The following is a 16,975-nucleotide window of genomic DNA, read 5'->3' on the forward strand; positions in this document are numbered from 1 at the left end:
TTGCACAAACTGTTGTTGTTATATTAACAATGGCTGCACTTTTATTTTTTGAAAGAATATATATTTCCCCCCAAAAAATACTTGTGAGCATTTCATGAACTTTCCTCTGTGAGGCTTCAAGCTACCAGGACACAAGACCACCAATACCCTTAATCTTCTCCTCAACCCTTTTGCTGAAGAATTTGGCCATTGTGATGACAGGCCGCTTTGGGAGCTTTCCCTTCCCCAGAACTTGGCCCGATTGCACCACATCAATGACGGGAGCAGCTCCGGTCTTGTTTTTGGCAGCATTTACCTGTGTCTGCTCACTGACCAAGGTCCACAGTGTATCAAGGTTGACAGTTGGGCAGAAGCTCTCGTTCCTCTTTAAGTGGTCATGCCTCATACCAACTTTCCCAAAGTAACCTGGGTGATAGTTATCAAAGTTGATCCTGTGATAATGCAAGCCACCAGCATTACCTTGACCTCCCAAATGCTGCTGGTGCTTGCAGATGCAACTATGGCTGTGGCTCACGTGAAGTCCCATATTATTGACTCCTCTCCCTTTTTGTTCTGCCCCTTCCCCTTAATTCTTTCTTTTCTTCATTCAATGTCTTCTTTTATCCTTTTTTAATCTTTCCTTCCTAGTCTCCTTTTTTATTTGCCACTTTCTTTGCTGGCATCTGACTTCCCACCTAATCCTGTATTCCTATCTCTAGTGTATCCTACCAAGAAGTTGCCCTCATCCAGAACCTTGGAGTGAACACTGGTTCTAGGCACTGAAGGAGGAAACAAAAAGGAGGAGCCACATAGCGTGGCTGGGAGATCAGAGCACATTGTGTAACTCAGGAGCATTTAAAAGTACTCCAAGCCTTTAAATATAGCAAATAAGCATAGAAGGAGGGCAGATGAGCAGATTAATGGATAGGTAGATCCTAAAATACAAGGTAATTCAAAAAAGATCATGTAAACCCATTCCCACTTGGCTTAGTTTGTGAACTGGCAGAGGTGGCAGCAAATGGAAGAATCAGCCCAGAAATGTGCAATCCAGCTTGGGTCGTCTAACTGCATTTCTTCTAAAGAGCTTACTCGCAAATAAAAAGACACAAGCTGATAATGTATATGCAGTTTTACTTGCTTTTCCATATCTGGCTCAATAGTCTCCTGGAATGTTTTTTCCTTGATGACCTCAAGTTCTGCTGTGAATTGAAGAATCATCTTGGGATGTCTTTTGTACTCAGAAAGATGTTCAGTTGCTGGCAATGACCTGAAGGAAAAGCCATGTATACCCACAGTCAGTTACTTCTGCCCACCTCCTTTCTTTTTGCTCCAGGGTTCCCAGCTGAGAATGGCCTTGTACTGGGTTTATGGGAGTTAAGAGGTTGCGGGGCAGGAAGTAGGTTTCGTCTGTGTCAGGGCAACTCAATGTTATAGGCATATACGCAGGACTTAGAGGCAAGGACAGACTTTGAAATGGTTGTGAGTCAGTGTTCATGTCACAAGACTCCAGAATGTGTCAAAAGCTGGAGGGCACAGGTGGGATGGCTATGAGGCTCTCCCACGACGTCAGTGCAGGTAGAGTCTCACCTAACTCTCGAATGTTGTTTAAAGTAGTAAAACCTCTTTCCAAAGGGTAGAGCAAATTCTCATAATGGGAGAGAATGTTAGTGCCTCTTCCCTTGCCCAGGACCATGCAGGCCTTCTGAAACCGTTTTTCCTTTGGCTTTAATTTAGGACAGCAGTGACATACGCCTGGTTCGGATGTGTTGTTACCACTATCTTACCCTATGTAGTAAACAACGTGGTGAGGCCTGCTTAGTGGCTGCGTGAAGGGGAACTCAGGACACCAGCATTATTGAGGGGAAGTGCATTACAGAGGGAAGGGAAAGGAGTAAAACATGAATGCGATGAGGAAAATGTTGGCTTTCCCTGCCCAACTTTTGCTCCCCAATCCAGCTAGTGTATAGGCCTCCAGGTGGCCCTATTTCGACCATTATTTGAGAAGACTCACATTTTTTATCCAAGAGATGTAAGCAGAGACCCGGGTGAAGACTGTGGGCTTCCTGGCAACATTACAGCCCTGGCTGGACACAAAGCTGGTCACCCCATGGACAACATACTGGCCGTTCACCAAGCAGTGGAGGGGGCCCCCAGAATCACCCTGCAGGGAATAAAAGCAGAGTCCTAAAATCCCAGGTATTTTGATCTTTTGGCCTTTACTTTTGCTTATGCCCTGCCCACCCCATCTCTGTTTGTAAAAACCTTAACAGTTTTAAAACTCCAGTTCAAATCACCACTTGCTTCACATCCCCACAATCAAGATGAATCTCTTCTTCCTTTCTGAACAACCACAGTACTTCTTCCTTTCTTTTGCATTATTTATGTCATGCAGAACATGCAGAACTTTGTATTTTGGTTTCACAATTTGTTTCTACCTCCCACACATATCTAAGAGCTTGAGAGTGTGAGACAAAAGCTATGTCTTGCTGATATTTCTCCTTTCCACAATGCTAACATAGAACTTTGAACATCTGCAGCTTAATAGCTTTTACTGACTTAAATTGAACCTGGGAAGGGAGAAGTAGGGCGTTCTGATGATTTTTTATCCCATACCTTGAGACCAATGGGTCTGATTAGACTTAGCCTGTACACACAGGGGAGGGAGTCAACACATGTTAACTGGGTGAAGAGTAGAGAAAATGATGTACTTGGTAGTGGTTACATACTCAAGCTTAGAATCAGAGGAATCTGGGTTTATAGAATATAACCTTGCATTATTCTTCTTACTCAGTCCCCAGAATGCCAGTTCTATAACTCCCCTATATAAAGTTGGAATAAAGTTGGATATAAAGTTGGAAGATATTTCTTGGGACAATCTGGCCAGAAGAAGAGGAAAGATCTAAAGACACTGACGTTGGAAATCCCCCAATGAAACGGCCTGGCCAGATCACTTGACAAAGCAGTTCCCTGCAGCTGAACTCCACCTGAGGTTCAGAGCTGCCTGTCGGCTTTAACTACCCCACTCTGAAATAGGAGCAGGTGGTCAAGGATTACAAAACATTTGAAGAAAGTCTGTTGTACAAAAATAAAAGAAAGAGACAAAGAAATAAACAAAAAACAGAGGCAACAAAGATTATGCAGGGAGAAGAAAACAAGAAATAAAACTTTTAAATATTGCATCCATGATATAAAAACAGCATGCTATTAAACAAAACATTTAGAAAACAAAAACAGCCTTTGGAAATTATGAATATGATAGTGGGAATGAAATATTGAAAGTGTTAGAAGATAAAGTAGAACAAACAAACAAAATATAGAGAAAATAAGAGAACCAGTTTAGGAGGCAAATGTGTAAATAACAAATTCTGGAAAGAGAAAAGAAAAATGGAGGGGAGGAAATCATCAACAAATAGACATTTTTGGAAACAAAGCTCTAGAGTTTCCAGAATGAAAGAAACCTAGGAAGTGTCCCTCATGACCAATGCAAACAGACCCTTACCAAGACAGAACACTAGGGACAAGAGAAGATAAAATTGGTCACTTACTAATCAGTGGAGAGTGTGGGGTTGAATCAGCAATAAGTTGAGTATATATTATGCAAATAATAAAGACAGTTATTTTGTAGAGAAAACAAAACTATGCAAGAAATGAAAAGTAATCCTAGAATACATGGTTTGGTTGTGAATAGCATTTCCTATAAAAAACATTAAATGTTATTCTAATACAAATTATTTTTGGAGGTCGAGGTGGTGATGGGAAGAGTTCATGCTTAGGGGAAGTATATATGTGTAAAAGGAAGAGAAATTGCATTTCTCATAATGCCTGAACTGAAAATTTAAGTAGCAACATGACCATATATATTTTCAGAGAGATATGGCATAGAAACCAAGGTCAGCTGAAAAGAGTTGAAAGTTGTCTCTTCTGGGGAACAAGAATTCAAGGGGCCAAAGGAATCTTTTCCCTTATTAAGTCTCATAGTTTTATTTGCCACCTTGAGCAATTTAATACCTATAGCTTCAATGAAAAATTAAAACTTAAAAAAAAAAGAACTAGGGAAAGAGACGAAAAGTTCAAATTAGTGATTTATTTTTAAAAGGGGCTAGCTGTACCCCACCTGAACTATTGCTTAGCCAAAGAAGATGTTTGCTTTAGACTATTGTACTCATAATGAACAAAAACGCTTAAACCTGTTCTACTCAAATTCTAATCGGGATTTGAGAGTATTTCTGGGCCAGAGGACAGGAGGGTAACTGATTTTATGTAATGCTACACTCTTATGCCAATTAACCTGAAAAGAAACAGAGACTCTAGAGAGATGGAGGGTAAGGCTGAGGGTTTCAGGACAGGAGAAGGAGATGGACAAGAGCTCAGTGGGGCATGTGGGTTGAGGTAAGTGGAGTTCAATGAGTTCACTCTCAGGGAAGGGCCCGGGACACAGAAGTCTGAAAACCTAAAGGAACACACTCTTTGGAAAGCTCTAGTGGGAAGGCACTCAGAGACACAACTGTCTCAGAGAATTGTCAATTTTGAGGGGCAGCCAGAAGACAACTCTAGATTTTCCGAGTTCAAGATCCTGGAAGAGAAGAAGAAATCCGAGCACACAGAGACCAGCAGCATACACAGAAAAAAGGTCACGAGAAGACACAGCAAGAAGGTCCCCATCCAAAAGTCCAGGAGAAAGGCCTGAGAAGAAAACCAAGCCTGTGGACACTTTGATTGGACACCTGATTGGACACCCAGCCTCCAGAACTGACCTGGCTTTAGTTTCTCATCTTGGTGATTGTTGGCCCCCGAAGCAGCAGAAGATAATAACTGGGTTTAGGCTAAAGGTCACAAGACTGAAGCGGATAAAGATAACGTCTTAATCTAAATTTCATTTTAACTTCTAAGCCCTAAGGTGGAATGAACCCCTTGGCTACCTTTCTTTGAAACTGGTTATGGACAACTGGACTTTTCAAAAATGTCAGTGTCGTGAAAGACAAAAAATACGGTAATATAAAATACAAGGGACAATAAAGGAGACTAAAGAAATAATTCTATTATTAAAAAAAAAAGACCCTGAAAGAGAGCAGAGGGAAGTGAATTAACTCAAAAAGTTTGAAGCCTTAAGAAGTTATGAATTAATTTGGCTGGTGGGGACTTGGAAGAGGTCTCCTTAGATCAGGGGTGCCAAACTCACTTTCACTCGGGGCCACAGCCTCACCGTTGCCTTCAAAGAGCCGAATGTAATTTTAGGACTGTATAAGTGTAACTACTCCTCAACAGGTAAGCCAGAGCTCAGCACTGCTGCCTCCAGGTAGAAACAAGGTGCTGGCCAGATAAAACAAGGTGGAGGGCTGGATTCAGCCTATGGCCTTGTGTTTGCCACCTGTGCCTTAGGTCTCGGTTCCTTTTTTGGCCCCTCCTTGTATATTGGGTTCCTATGATACAGGACACTTAGGTTTTAACACTGGGGGAGTTCTGGGAAAACTGGGATGATTTGGTCAACTTCCATAGTGCTTAGTACTCACAAAAAACCTGTATTTAATCTTTTGCTTCTGCTATTGTAGCCTGCAGGCTGGTAAGCTTCCTGCTGGCTTCTCTTCCTCTTCTACCTAGCTTGGACCTTGCGTTTGATTGGCAAGCCTGTTCTTTTGCTCAGTAATGACCTCAGTAATGCAGGAAAACTTAGTTCTGGATGAACCCATTCTCTACAACTGGGTCTTTGAATAAAATGAATGGCTATTATGTGATCTCTAACCTCAGTAATATTTTGGAAGCCAATGCTTCTCCCATTCACTTTAATTAATCCAGACCCACACAGCCCTTTCCTCTTCATTTTCAGCATCCGGTCTGATTCCTAGCTCATGAGTAAATAGAAGCAATAATGCAGAACATCTGCCAGCTTTCACCCACCCAGCGTGCACACTCTTTCACATTCATGCACCTCGGGCATCCCTTTCCCCGTGCAAAACAAGCTCCACCTGTCCTCTCAGTTCCCTCTTTTTTGTCACCTCCAGGATCTTGTGCCATCCCTTGTTTTCCTTTCTGCCTATTAAACACACTCAAAATTCTCTCCTCTTAAAACATCTACCCCCTCCTGACTTGTCATTCTTCTCAAAGCTACCAGACTTTTTCATTCCTCTCTTTCACCCAAGATGCTTGGAAGAGTGATCCACATTTCCCTGCTACGGTTTTTGTTGCCAGTGCTTCCTTACCCTCTAGCCTCTGCCATCACCGCCCCACTGGAACTGTTCTTGCCACAGTGCCGCTGATTCACCCGCAGCCAAGTAGTCACATTCGGTTATCCGCTGTAGCTCCTGGCTGGCGTGTGTGATGTATCCGTACTTTCTGAGGTTTTATAAAACCCTATTTTTCTCTTGCCTCTAATCCCTCTTAGATCTTTATGGGGTCTTTTTTTTTCGTCTTCCACCTATGTCCCTGAAACACTCATCACAGTTCTTTTGACTCACTTGTTGACTTTCCTTCTCTAGAAGTTTCCCCATGTGTTGGGGACCAAAGGGGATCTCATTGGGTACTAAGGGTATCTGTAGCCCAGCTCTCCCCTCCAAGGTTCCACTGTCTTCACATCTAATTATATCTAATTAACTATACCTGAATACCCCACAGGGGTCTCAGACTCAACTTATCCAGAACCGAACTCATCACCTTTCCTCCAAAATCCTATCAATCTTGTCTCATTTTTAAAAAGGTTTTATTTATTTTTAGAGAGAAGGGAAGGGAGGGAGAAAGACATCAAATCAGTTGCCTCACCTATGCACTCCCACAGGGGACCAAACCTGCAACCTAGGCATGTGCACTGACCAGGAATAGAATCAGCGACCTTTCACTTTGAGGGGCAACATCCAACCAACTGAGCGACACTGGTCAGGGCAAATACTGTCTCATTTGAGGGAGCAGAACCCTTTCCCAAATCACTGAAGCCAAAGCCTGTAATTTGTCCCATATCCTCCTCCTTTCTTCTCCACGGCCCGATTCAGGCCCTCACATTTCTCACCTGGACAATTACAATAGTCTCCTAATCGGTTTCCTTGCTAATCTTGTCCTCTTCATGATTATCTTGTCATCAGAGAGTGCTTCTAAAAGACAAATCTGATCATGCTGTTCTCCTATCTAAAGCTCTTCAATCATTTCCTAGTATCTGAGTGATAAAGTTCATGTCCTCAGCATGACCTTTGAAGCCTTAAAGCTTGTGGCTCCTATTGTCCCCAGCGTCATCTACTGACATTTCCTAGTATGGCAGTAGTTTACGTTCTAGCCCAAAGGGTCAGCAAACATTCTGTACTAAGCCAATTAGTAAATACTTTAGGCTTTGCAGGCCATTCAAGTCTCTGTAGCAACTTACTCAATTGCGAGAGCAGCCATAAATAACACATAACAAACAACTATGGCTGTGTTCCAATGAAATATTTTCCATGAACACTGAAATTTTATATTTTTCATCTGTCATGACATATTATTATTTTATTCCCCCCCCAATCATTTAAAAATGTAAAAACCATTCTTAGCTCATGGGTCAAACAAAAACAGGCAACAGGTTAGATTTGGAAGCTGTGGGCTTCGATCTCTGCTACAGCAAGTTGTAGGGAACGCCTTACGAGTCTCCGTGTTCCTTACTAGGTTCTTGGGCCATGCCTTTCTTCACACTGTCCCCTCTCTCTGAATGTCCTTCCCTCTGTCTCCTGTTTAACCTGCAGGATTCTACAGACTCCACTTCCTCAGGGAAGGCAAGTCTTTTCTGACCCCAACAGATAGAGGCAAGTACCTATTTTTTGTACGTCCATATCACCTGATGCATATCTTTATTGTAACATTCGACCATATTGTCAAATACCATATGATCTCACCTATAAGTAGAACCCAATCAACTCATCAAACAAGCAAGCAAAATATAACCAGAGACACTGGAATTAAGAACAAACTGACAGTAACCAGAGGGGAAGTGGGAGGGGATAATGGGGGAAAAAGGGAGAAGGGTTGTCAAATAACATGTATAAAGGACACATGGACAAAACCAAAGGGGGTAGGATCAAGGGTGGGAAGTAGGGATGGCCGGGGTGGGGGGAGTGGCAGGGGGAAATGGAGACAACTGTTCTTGAACAGCAGTTAAAAAAATTTTTAAAAATTAACCATATTGTATTACGGTGCTCTACCATATGTCTGCTCTTCCCATTCTTCCACTGAGTTTGATTTATCTTTGTATCCCTAGTGCTTAGCACAGTGCACATTTTATTCAGTAGATAATCAAGAACATTTGCCAAATTGCATTAAGAAATCTGTAAGCTGGTGTATTGCTGATTGACCTATTTGTTATATAAATAAATAAGATTCTATTTATTATATATATAAACTACTATAAAACCGTTTTGTGCACTTTCCCCTACTATAGTCACCCATATGTATGGCTGTAAATACTAGTGGGGTAAAAAGGCGGCAGTAGAGGAACTACCAGGATAATTGGGATTGGAGGGAGGGGAGCTACCTTGTACACAACAACAAGCACTACTCCAGGCCCAGCCCCACTGCCTCCATAAAAAATGTAGGTCACAGACAGATTCTGAAGAACATACGTATATACCCACACAAGTTTCTGAGGCGGGGGTACTAGTCAAGATGCATTTTAAAGTTCCTTTCAACTTTGAGATCCTGTGAGCATAGAATTACTAGCACAGAATCATTCTCATTCAGAAACTGGACTAGAAAGTTGAGTCTGCATATGGGGTATGAGTAGGGGTGGAACAGGGGTGAGGAAAAGGTGGGAGTGGTAGGCAGAGAGGGGAGGGGCCTGGGGCAGGACTTGTGACGCCTCCTACAAGTGTTCACCTGGCATCCGGAGCGCGATCCATCTCCTCCGGCACACACCATGGTGTTCTTCACGGTGGAGCCCCAGTAGGAGGATCTGGAGCAGGTGGCATAGTCCACGGAGGGCAGGTATGCCTGCTGCAGGGTCTGGGACAGCTGCCCGTTGGCTGAACAAGGACACACAGCATTGGAGATCAGCCCCAGATGCTGTCCAAGGGGAAACCTTCCCATATCCTCCCAAACCTTCCCAAGCTCTAATGAATGCTGAACTCAGGGCAAGCTCCTTCTCTCTGCTCATCGCATGTCATAGATTCTCCTTTTTTCTTTCTTTATATGGAATCTACAGGCCCCTTTCTTCAGGGAGTCATCCTTGATTATTGTTCCCTGGCTCTAAACAACCAGTCCCACTCCTGCTTTTTTTTTTTTAAACTCATGGATACCTTAGTTAAGTAACTAGAATTATTTGTTGATACCATATCTGCCTGCCCTGCTTTTTCCTCACACTGTTAACCACATGAAGCAGAACCGGGACTGTGCATCTTTGTTTCTATTTCTTAAGAACTTGGTGCAGCTTGTCTTTATCTGGGTCTTTAACTTTGCAAAGCCTTTTCATGTGAATTATTTCTTTGGATGCTTACAACCCTTTCATATTAAAGACCATGAAATTGAATTGCAATGATATCAAGTGAACTGCGAGCAGAGCTGGATGAGAAGCACGTCTCTCAGCTCCAGACTTTCCCAGTAGACCGGCTGCTCACAGCGAGGCCGTGTTCCCTGCCCGAGCTCAAATGCTGCCTGGTGGCCGAGAGACTTTCCTGTCAGGCCTCATGTCTCTGCCCTTCTTAACCATCTCTGCTCGCAGTCTCTCCCACCTTTGCCTGTTATCTGACCGATATTCCCTTACAGGAAACACCCTCCCCTCAATGACCATAAGGGGGCTGAGGCCTCCTCTGCCTTGACTTCTCCAGCCCCACAGCTGCCGCTGTCATTTACTCCAACCCAAAGACCCGGGACTGCCTATGGGGGTAGCATGATGGGGCAACACCCACCAAAGTGGGAGCCGGGATACCTGGGTTCGGGCCCCAGCTAACGAGTCATGTGTACTCGTACAAGGTCTTTAATTTCTTTGGGCCTCAGTTTCCTCGTGTGTAAAATGAAAGACTGGTACTACTCTCTAAGTTTTACGTATTATATTTTGTTTGTTATTTTCTGGTCTCTGGCTATGAATACCTAGGACCACAGACAACTGTACCCTGTGGGTGGCGTCCAGGTAGGTAACTTACTTCTGGTCAATCCCCAGCCTGTGATGTAGCAGGGACTGTCGTTGGCCAGGATGGCCCCTTCCTGCGGCAGCGCACCCAGCTGCACGTAGCTGTCGAGGGTGACACTGTTGGCCAGGCGCAGCAGGGCGATGTCATAGCTGTGGCAGGGGAGGAGACTGCTCACTCGAGGGGTCGGGCCGTCCTTTGGGTCAGTGCAGGGGCAGGCCCTCGCCGAGCCTTTGTGTCCCCATAAAGTTGGGAACTAACGATTTTGAAGAAGAAAAGGTCTGACTTGCTAAATTTCAAAGTCGATGCATTACACATTTGGATTGTTAGGACATTGTATGTTTAACAGTAGCACACATTGGTGAGGTCTTTGTGCTGTAGTCCAGCTCTGATTTCTGCAACTCTGGGGAGGAGAGCTTATTACACCTTCCAGTTATAAGTGGGGAATCGGGGAGGAGCAGGGTGGTGTGAAGATGGTAGCAGGGAAGGGTTCTCTGGGAAAGACGTAAAAATCTGTGCGGTTCTGAAAGCTCCACAGAAATATGCCAATGACTTGAACCTACCCCAACCCCCACATTCTACAGAATTGACCACCATTTCAACTACTTCTTTTCCAAAAGTGTGCGGCTCAGTCTGGAAGGAGTTTTCTTATGTAAGTTTCATTTTAAGAAGTTTCCTTTTGACTTCCGGCCAAGATGGAGGCATAGATGGAAATACTGTACCTCCTCACACAACCAAATTTAAGGACAACAAAGATTTAGAAACAAAACACAACCAAAACAGACAGAAAATTGAACTGTACCGAAGTCTGACAACAACAAACCATTCATCCAGACTGGCAAGAGGGGCAAAGTTGGCGGCCAGCCAGCAGAGAGGGGTCCCGGCAGGAAGAGGCTGTGGTTAGCGGACTGGGTGGGCGTGGGATGAAAACCCAGTAAGGGTCACAAGGTGGCTGGCTGACTGCAGATACACATTTGTGTGCAGATAAACTAGGCAGGTTTAAAAACGGTCAGTGAGACCGACTGTGCTATCCAGGGCCCCAGAAAGGACAAATAAAGCCTAAAAGCACAAATTGGGAAAACTTTTGGGGGTCAAGGTGCTGGGAGAGGCTCCCAGCCTCACAGGAGAGTTCGTTGGGAAGACCTACAGGGTCCTAGAATGTACACAAGCTCACCCACCTGGGAACCAGCACCAGAAGGGCCCAATTTGCTTGTGGGAAGTGGCAGAGGGGACCAAAATCTGAGACAGAATGGAACAACACCATTGCTTCCTCTCTGACCCCGCCCCCAGTCACAACCCAGTCACTGGATAGACCTGCCCTAGTGAACACCTAAGGCTCTGCCCCTCGTACACAACAGGCGTGAACAGACCAAAACATTATGGCTCAAGAACTCAAAGACCCAGAGCCAATATCTCTAAGCGACCAAGAAATAGCCAAGCTATCAGATGCACAATTCAAAACACTGGTGATCAGGATGCTCACAGGACTGGTTGATTTTAGTCACAAATTAGACGAACATATGAAGGCTAAACTAATTGAAATGAAGGGTAATGCACAGGAAACCAATAGTGATGGAAAGGAAACTGGGACTCAAATCAAGGGAGTGGACCAGAAAGAGGAGAAAAATGACCAAACAGAAAAGGATGAAGAAACAAGAACTCAAAATAATGAGGAGAGGCTTAGGAACCTTCAGAACATCTTTAAACGTTCCAACATCCAAATTATAGGGGTACCAGAAGGGGAAGAACAGCAAAAAGTGGAAAACTTATTTGAACAAATAATAAAGGAGAATTTTCCCGATCTGGCAAAGGAAATAGATTTCCAGGAAATCCAGGAAGCTCAGAGAGTCCCAAAGAAGCTGGACCCAAGAAGGAACACACCAAGGCACATCATCATTACATTAGCCAAGATTAAAATGAAGGAGAGAATTCTAGAAGCAGCAAGAGATAAGGGGATAGTCACCTACAAAGGAGTTCCCATCAGACTGTCAGCAGATTTCTCAAAAGAGACCTTCCAGGCAAGAAGGGGCTGGAAAGAGGTATTCCAAGTCATGAAATCCAAAGACCTACATTCAAGATTGCTCTATCCAGCAAAGCTTTCATTTAGAATGGAAGGTCAGATAAAGTGCTTCTCATATAAGGTCAAGTTCAAGGAGTTCATCATCACCAAGCCCTTATTATATGAAATGTTAAAGGGACTTATCTAAGAAAAAGAAGATAAAAAAGATGAACAGTGAAAGGACAGAAAACTCAGTTATTAAGAACCACACCTAAAACAAAAGCAAACTAAGCAAACAACTAGAACAGGAGCAGAACCATAGAAATGCAGATCACATGGAGGCTTAGCAACAAGGGAATGGGAGGAGGAGAAGGGGGGAGAAGGTACAGAGAATAAGTAGCATAGATGGTAGGTGGAAAATAGGGGGAGGGCAAGAATAGTATGGGAAATGTAGAAGCTAAAGAACTTGTGACACATGGACATGAACTAAAGGGGGGAATTTTGGGGAGGGGATGTGCAGAGTGGAGGGGAATGAAGGGGGGAAAATGCAACAACTGTAATGGCATAATCAAAATATATTTTAAAAGATAAATAAATAAATAAAACTTAAAAGAAAAAGAAATTTACTTCTGCTGATGGAGTCTACTCCATAAAATGAATAATAAATAACTATAAAAATGGAAACATTAAACTCTGCAGAGAAGGAGCTTCAGGTGATCCACTCACGCCATCCAGGCTAAATCAAATAAATACCAAACCTTCAAAAATTCTCAGGTGCTCCAAAACCTAAATTCTCAAAGTCCTTCTGGATGAATGCGAAGGAAACCAAAGCCCTGTCGCTAACTAGCGAGCCCTCCACCTCACAGCCCAGGCCAGCTCAGCCCTGCCCTTACCCGGCAGCCACGTCATTGCTGTTCCAGTATGGATGCACCACGATCTTCCGCACACTCACATACTGCTCGGTACCATCGTTCTGGCTTAGGTTGTGGTCTCCCACCACCACACGGAAGGTCATTTGGCTGGAGTGAGAGAGGGAAGCCCCGAGTGAGCCAAGGTGCTGAAGCCTTCTCTTCCCCTCTGAGCAAGAAGTTGGGAAGCCGGCTTAGGACAGGAACCCGTGTTATCCGGCACAGGCAGAGGGAGGGTGGAAAGCCCAGGATGGTGAGGAAGTAACAAGCTTCCTCATTTCCTAATTCACTAACTTGTGGGAGTGACAAAAAACTACCATCAACTTCATATTCCCAATTTATTAAATTAAATGTCATAAACTGAATAACCTGAGTGAGGTGTGGTGAGCATAAATGAAATAATGGCTTTTGGCTCACAGAGGGATTTTGAGGAAAGTATAAACTTCCAGACCAGTAATTCTTAAAGCACGGTCCCTGGACCAGCAGCATCAGCATAACCTGGAAATTGTTCCCAATGCAGATGATCAGGCTTCAGCCTCGACCTGTCAAATCAGAAACTGTGGATGGGGCCCAGCAGTCTTGCCCTTCCCGGTGATTCCAATACATGCTTAAATGAGAACCATCACTCCTTCCAAGCGACTAGACACTTAAAAGTTCACTTACTGAATCTGCACTATAACTCCACAAAGTAGGTGTTGTTACCCACCTTAGAGATAAGAGAAGGAGGACTCAGAGAAGCTAAATAGATCATCCAAGGTCACATAGCTGGAAGCGAGTGGAACGGGATTTGAATTTGGACTTTCCTGATACCAGAATGTGTACTTTTCTCTATATTCTACTCCCTTCCCACAGGCCCCCAAACAACCCCCTGGGGTCTTGCCCTGAGTGGTCACAGACACAGATGCCTCCAGAAGGGTTCGACTCCTCCCCGCTGGGGCCTCAGAAAAGCTGGTCTGCATTTTCTCACCTGTCCACGCAGTGAGCGGCTGTCATCACCCAGTTCCTTCTGATGAGGGTCCCTCCGCAGGTGTGGTACCAGTTACCTCTGGACAGGTACTGGAGGGAAATCTAGACGGGGAAGGAAGAAAGAAGGAGTAAGTGGTATTTCCTAAAAGGCTTTGTCCCAAACCATATGCTACCCCCTTAAATTCCTGCCATCTCTCAAAACATTCTTTAGCTTTCTGGGCTAGAGATGGCAAATAGGTTTCATTCTACCTGTCAGTTGCTCTGAATTGGTTGGTAGTGGCTACTTGGAGTGCTGGTGGGAATGGGTGGTAGGTGGTCTGGGGTCGGCAGCAGGAAAGACACTCCGCTGTTTGGTGACATTTGCTGTGTGTGGCGGGGGGAGGTAAAGGCGTGCACACAGAGGGCGTTTGGCCCGCCTCCTCTAGGCTGCACGAAGGGCCGAGAACCCGGGTCCTTGCACTTCCATTTCCTCTTGGGGAGGAAACGCAGCTATGGACTTACTTCATTAACTAAGACGCACAAGCTTAGGTCCCAGAGCTTCCCCTCCAGTGCTTTCAAAGGTGCGCCCCGTCCCCCTGCGTCAGGGGTATTTAGAAACGCCACCTGAATGTTCATGTTCGCCGGGTCTTTTCCGCCAGCGCCTCGCGTCGCACAGCGGCTCTGCTCCTGACAGCCAGGGCTCAGACTTCGTAAAGGGAATTTAATTCTAATGGCAGGGATGCCTCTCAATTTGCCAGTTTTGCACATTTAGAATTGGATAAATCAGAGCTTAGCTATCCTATTATGAAACTGGAAACTCTTTAAAACAGCCAGGTAAGCAACATGCCCTACTTAGGGGCAATAGTGAACTTAAATAAGTGACACACACTGTATGGACGGGTGCAAGTGTGTGACTGTGTGTGTGTGTGTGTGTGTGTGTGTGTGGGCACATAAGGTCTGAAGTGCAGGCCTGGCACACAGTCTTGTTAATGTGGCCCCGTGGTATCACAGGGAACGTCAGTGTCATGTGTGTTCAGGGGTGTGCCTGAGAGAATGAGTGTGGTTGCTGTTTAAATTTCCTGCTTTAAGCTTTTTGCATTTAGAAAAAGCAGCTAAGTCTGGTCCCACGCATCTTTAAAATCCAGAACCCAGGCAGTCGGAGAGCCTCCTGTTGATAAGGACATATGCAAACGCATGTCATGCTGTGTTTTGGTGTCTGGGGCAGCTCTTACTTTGTCGGAAGTCTGGGTGTGCAAAGGAACACTCACCTGAGAGGGCCAGGAATTCCTCCGGGCCTCAGTCCCTCCAACTACCCGGGCATTGGTTTCCAGAAAATCCTGGGTGCTGTGTCCTTTGCGGGGCAGAAGAAGAGTGAGTGATGACTAAGCACGGGGTCAGCCCAGGGCGGGGCAGAGGGGAGCGGTGGTGCTTTGTCAGCAAATTCACAGTCCCTCCCGAGCAAACGAGGGGCCCTCTCTGAGCCCCCTTCGAAAGCAAGGGAGTCTGAGTGCCGCCTTCTGTCCCTGGGCATCCCCAGAACCCTGGCATTCTGTGAAGGATTTACTTCAAATCACCAGGCTTCTTGTGGTCTCAGCCTTGCTCAGGGCCATCCCTTGGCCTGGGAGGACCCCCTTTTCCCTGACTCTCCTCCCCAAACAGCACTTTGGCAGGATTTTCCAGGGGGAGGGACAGCAGTGCTCATCCCAGCCAGGCACCTGCTGAGGCTTCTCCCTGTCAGCGGGGACGGGTAGGAAGGCCCAGGCCCCTGGGAGAGTCTCCTCTCTGCTTCATGCGGGGCCTGCATGCAGAGTGGCCCCGACCTTTCCTATCACGGGCCCCAGGAGAGTGAAACTTTGGCTAGACCCAGTCAGAGTGTCCCACCCACCCTGCACTGGAGAGCAGGCCTGGGCTTAGAGATAGCTTTCTGACCTTCCGGCTCAAATCCCCTCCCTAGAACTCTGGCCACAGGACCCACTCACCGTAAAGGACCAGAGTGGCGAAGACCAGAAAGCTCAGCATGTTGCCTATGAAATAGACCACTGCCCCTCACTTACCATGAACCAAGCCCTCTTTATATTCCTCTTATCAGCAGCTTTGCTGACCTTCCTCCTACCAGCTGGCAGGGCTGTGGGTGGAAGGCAGGGAAAATCACAGGTGACATGGAAATACAAATGAAAATATTTCTTTTCAGGTAAACTAATTTATCCGTTCAAAGACAGAACAAGGTCAGGGCTGAATTAATCACCTGCTTACTAAAGCATCTAAAAAACTAAAAAAAAATGTTTGTTTATTTTTAGAGAGAGGGGAAGTGAGGGAGAAAGAGAAGGAAACTTGATGTTGAAACATCAATTGGTTGCCTTTCACGTGCCCCCCACTGGGGGCCTGCCCTGCAACACAAGCATGTGCCCCGACTGGGAATCAAACCAGCAGCCTTTTGATTTGCAGTATGAAGCAAATCAACTGAGCCACACAAGTCAGGGCTTCAACAAACTTTTTTCTAGAAATAAGATGGAGCATCAGGACTGGTTTTTCTCTGAGGGTGTTCCCCTCATAGTCTGTCCCTGTCTCGCTGTCTTCAGTGGCGCTACAAGCACAGGGACATCCTGTGCACTGGGAGGTGGGGGCAAAGGAGACTGCAGGAGGGGAGCGTGGTTGGCAAAGGGAAGGAAGAGGCAGCAACACCTCCCTGTGCAAAGAGGGAGGTGGGACATGCATGTTCGCCTGCCCACACGCAGATGCGGGTGGAAATGCAGGGAGGCCGCAGCAAAGCAGGTGCTGTGGAGAGAACACTTGTGGAAGAGGATACTAAGAAACAGCTTTGGGGAGACAAGATGGAGAGCCAAAAAGAGACCTCCCAGAGAAGAATGTGGGGAGGGTTGGAAGAGGGAGCTCTCGAAATAGGGAGATAAGTCGAGGGTTATGGCTGTAGAGGGCAGGGGGAGCAGATGTGAAGAGCGGGCACATCCTGCAGGAGGTGAAAGGCTTCATCAGAGTCGGTAGAAGAGGGAAGAGGGAACTGCATTGTGCCTGGAGGTAGGCAGTGGATTGGGTCGGGAGGTCCCGGAGCAGCGGAC

General features: G+C 45.6%; 1 protein-coding gene and 1 long non-coding RNA gene across 3 annotated transcripts in view; one reads left to right on the forward strand and one right to left on the reverse strand.

The window, feature by feature from the left end:
- The window catches only part of LOC119043266 (uncharacterized), a 38,747-nt gene that overhangs the window by 3,819 nt on the left and 17,953 nt on the right, over window positions 1-16,975 (forward strand). For both annotated transcript variants that reach the window (XR_008391026.1, XR_005081382.2), the window contains exon 2: window positions 13,809-14,050. This is a non-coding gene — a long non-coding RNA (uncharacterized LOC119043266). The remainder of the gene's footprint in view (window positions 1-13,808; window positions 14,051-16,975) is intronic.
- On the reverse strand, window positions 1,094-15,930 carry CELA1 (chymotrypsin like elastase 1). The gene is made up of 8 exons (XM_037137170.2): window positions 15,881-15,930; window positions 15,170-15,252; window positions 13,924-14,024; window positions 12,942-13,067; window positions 10,065-10,201; window positions 8,803-8,948; window positions 1,991-2,140; window positions 1,094-1,246 (listed from the first exon to the last, which is right to left on the reverse strand). Exons 1-8 carry the CDS (start codon window positions 15,918-15,920, stop codon window positions 1,229-1,231), a joined length of 801 nt encoding a protein of 266 aa, XP_036993065.2. The 5' UTR covers window positions 15,921-15,930; the 3' UTR covers window positions 1,094-1,228.

The sequence above is a fragment of the Artibeus jamaicensis genome, unplaced genomic scaffold, assembly GCF_021234435.1.
Source record: "Artibeus jamaicensis isolate MK-2021 breed Jamaican fruit bat unplaced genomic scaffold, CSHL_Jam_final contig_233, whole genome shotgun sequence".
Classification (NCBI taxonomy): domain Eukaryota; kingdom Metazoa; phylum Chordata; class Mammalia; order Chiroptera; family Phyllostomidae; genus Artibeus; species Artibeus jamaicensis.

Bases quoted from the DNA above. Each gene is read 5' to 3' on its own strand.
- CELA1 (XM_037137170.2), bottom strand. From the start codon at position 15,920: ATGCTGAGCTTTCTGGTCTTCGCCACTCTGGTCCTTTACG. The intron at 14,025-15,169 runs GTGAGTGTTCCT...TTCCCCGTCTAG, and splicing joins GGAATTCCTGGCCCTCTCAG to ATTTCCCTCCAGTACCTGTC. The intron at 2,141-8,802 runs GTGAACACTTGT...TATTCCCTGCAG, and splicing joins GATCGCGCTCCGGATGCCAG to GGTGATTCTGGGGGCCCCCT.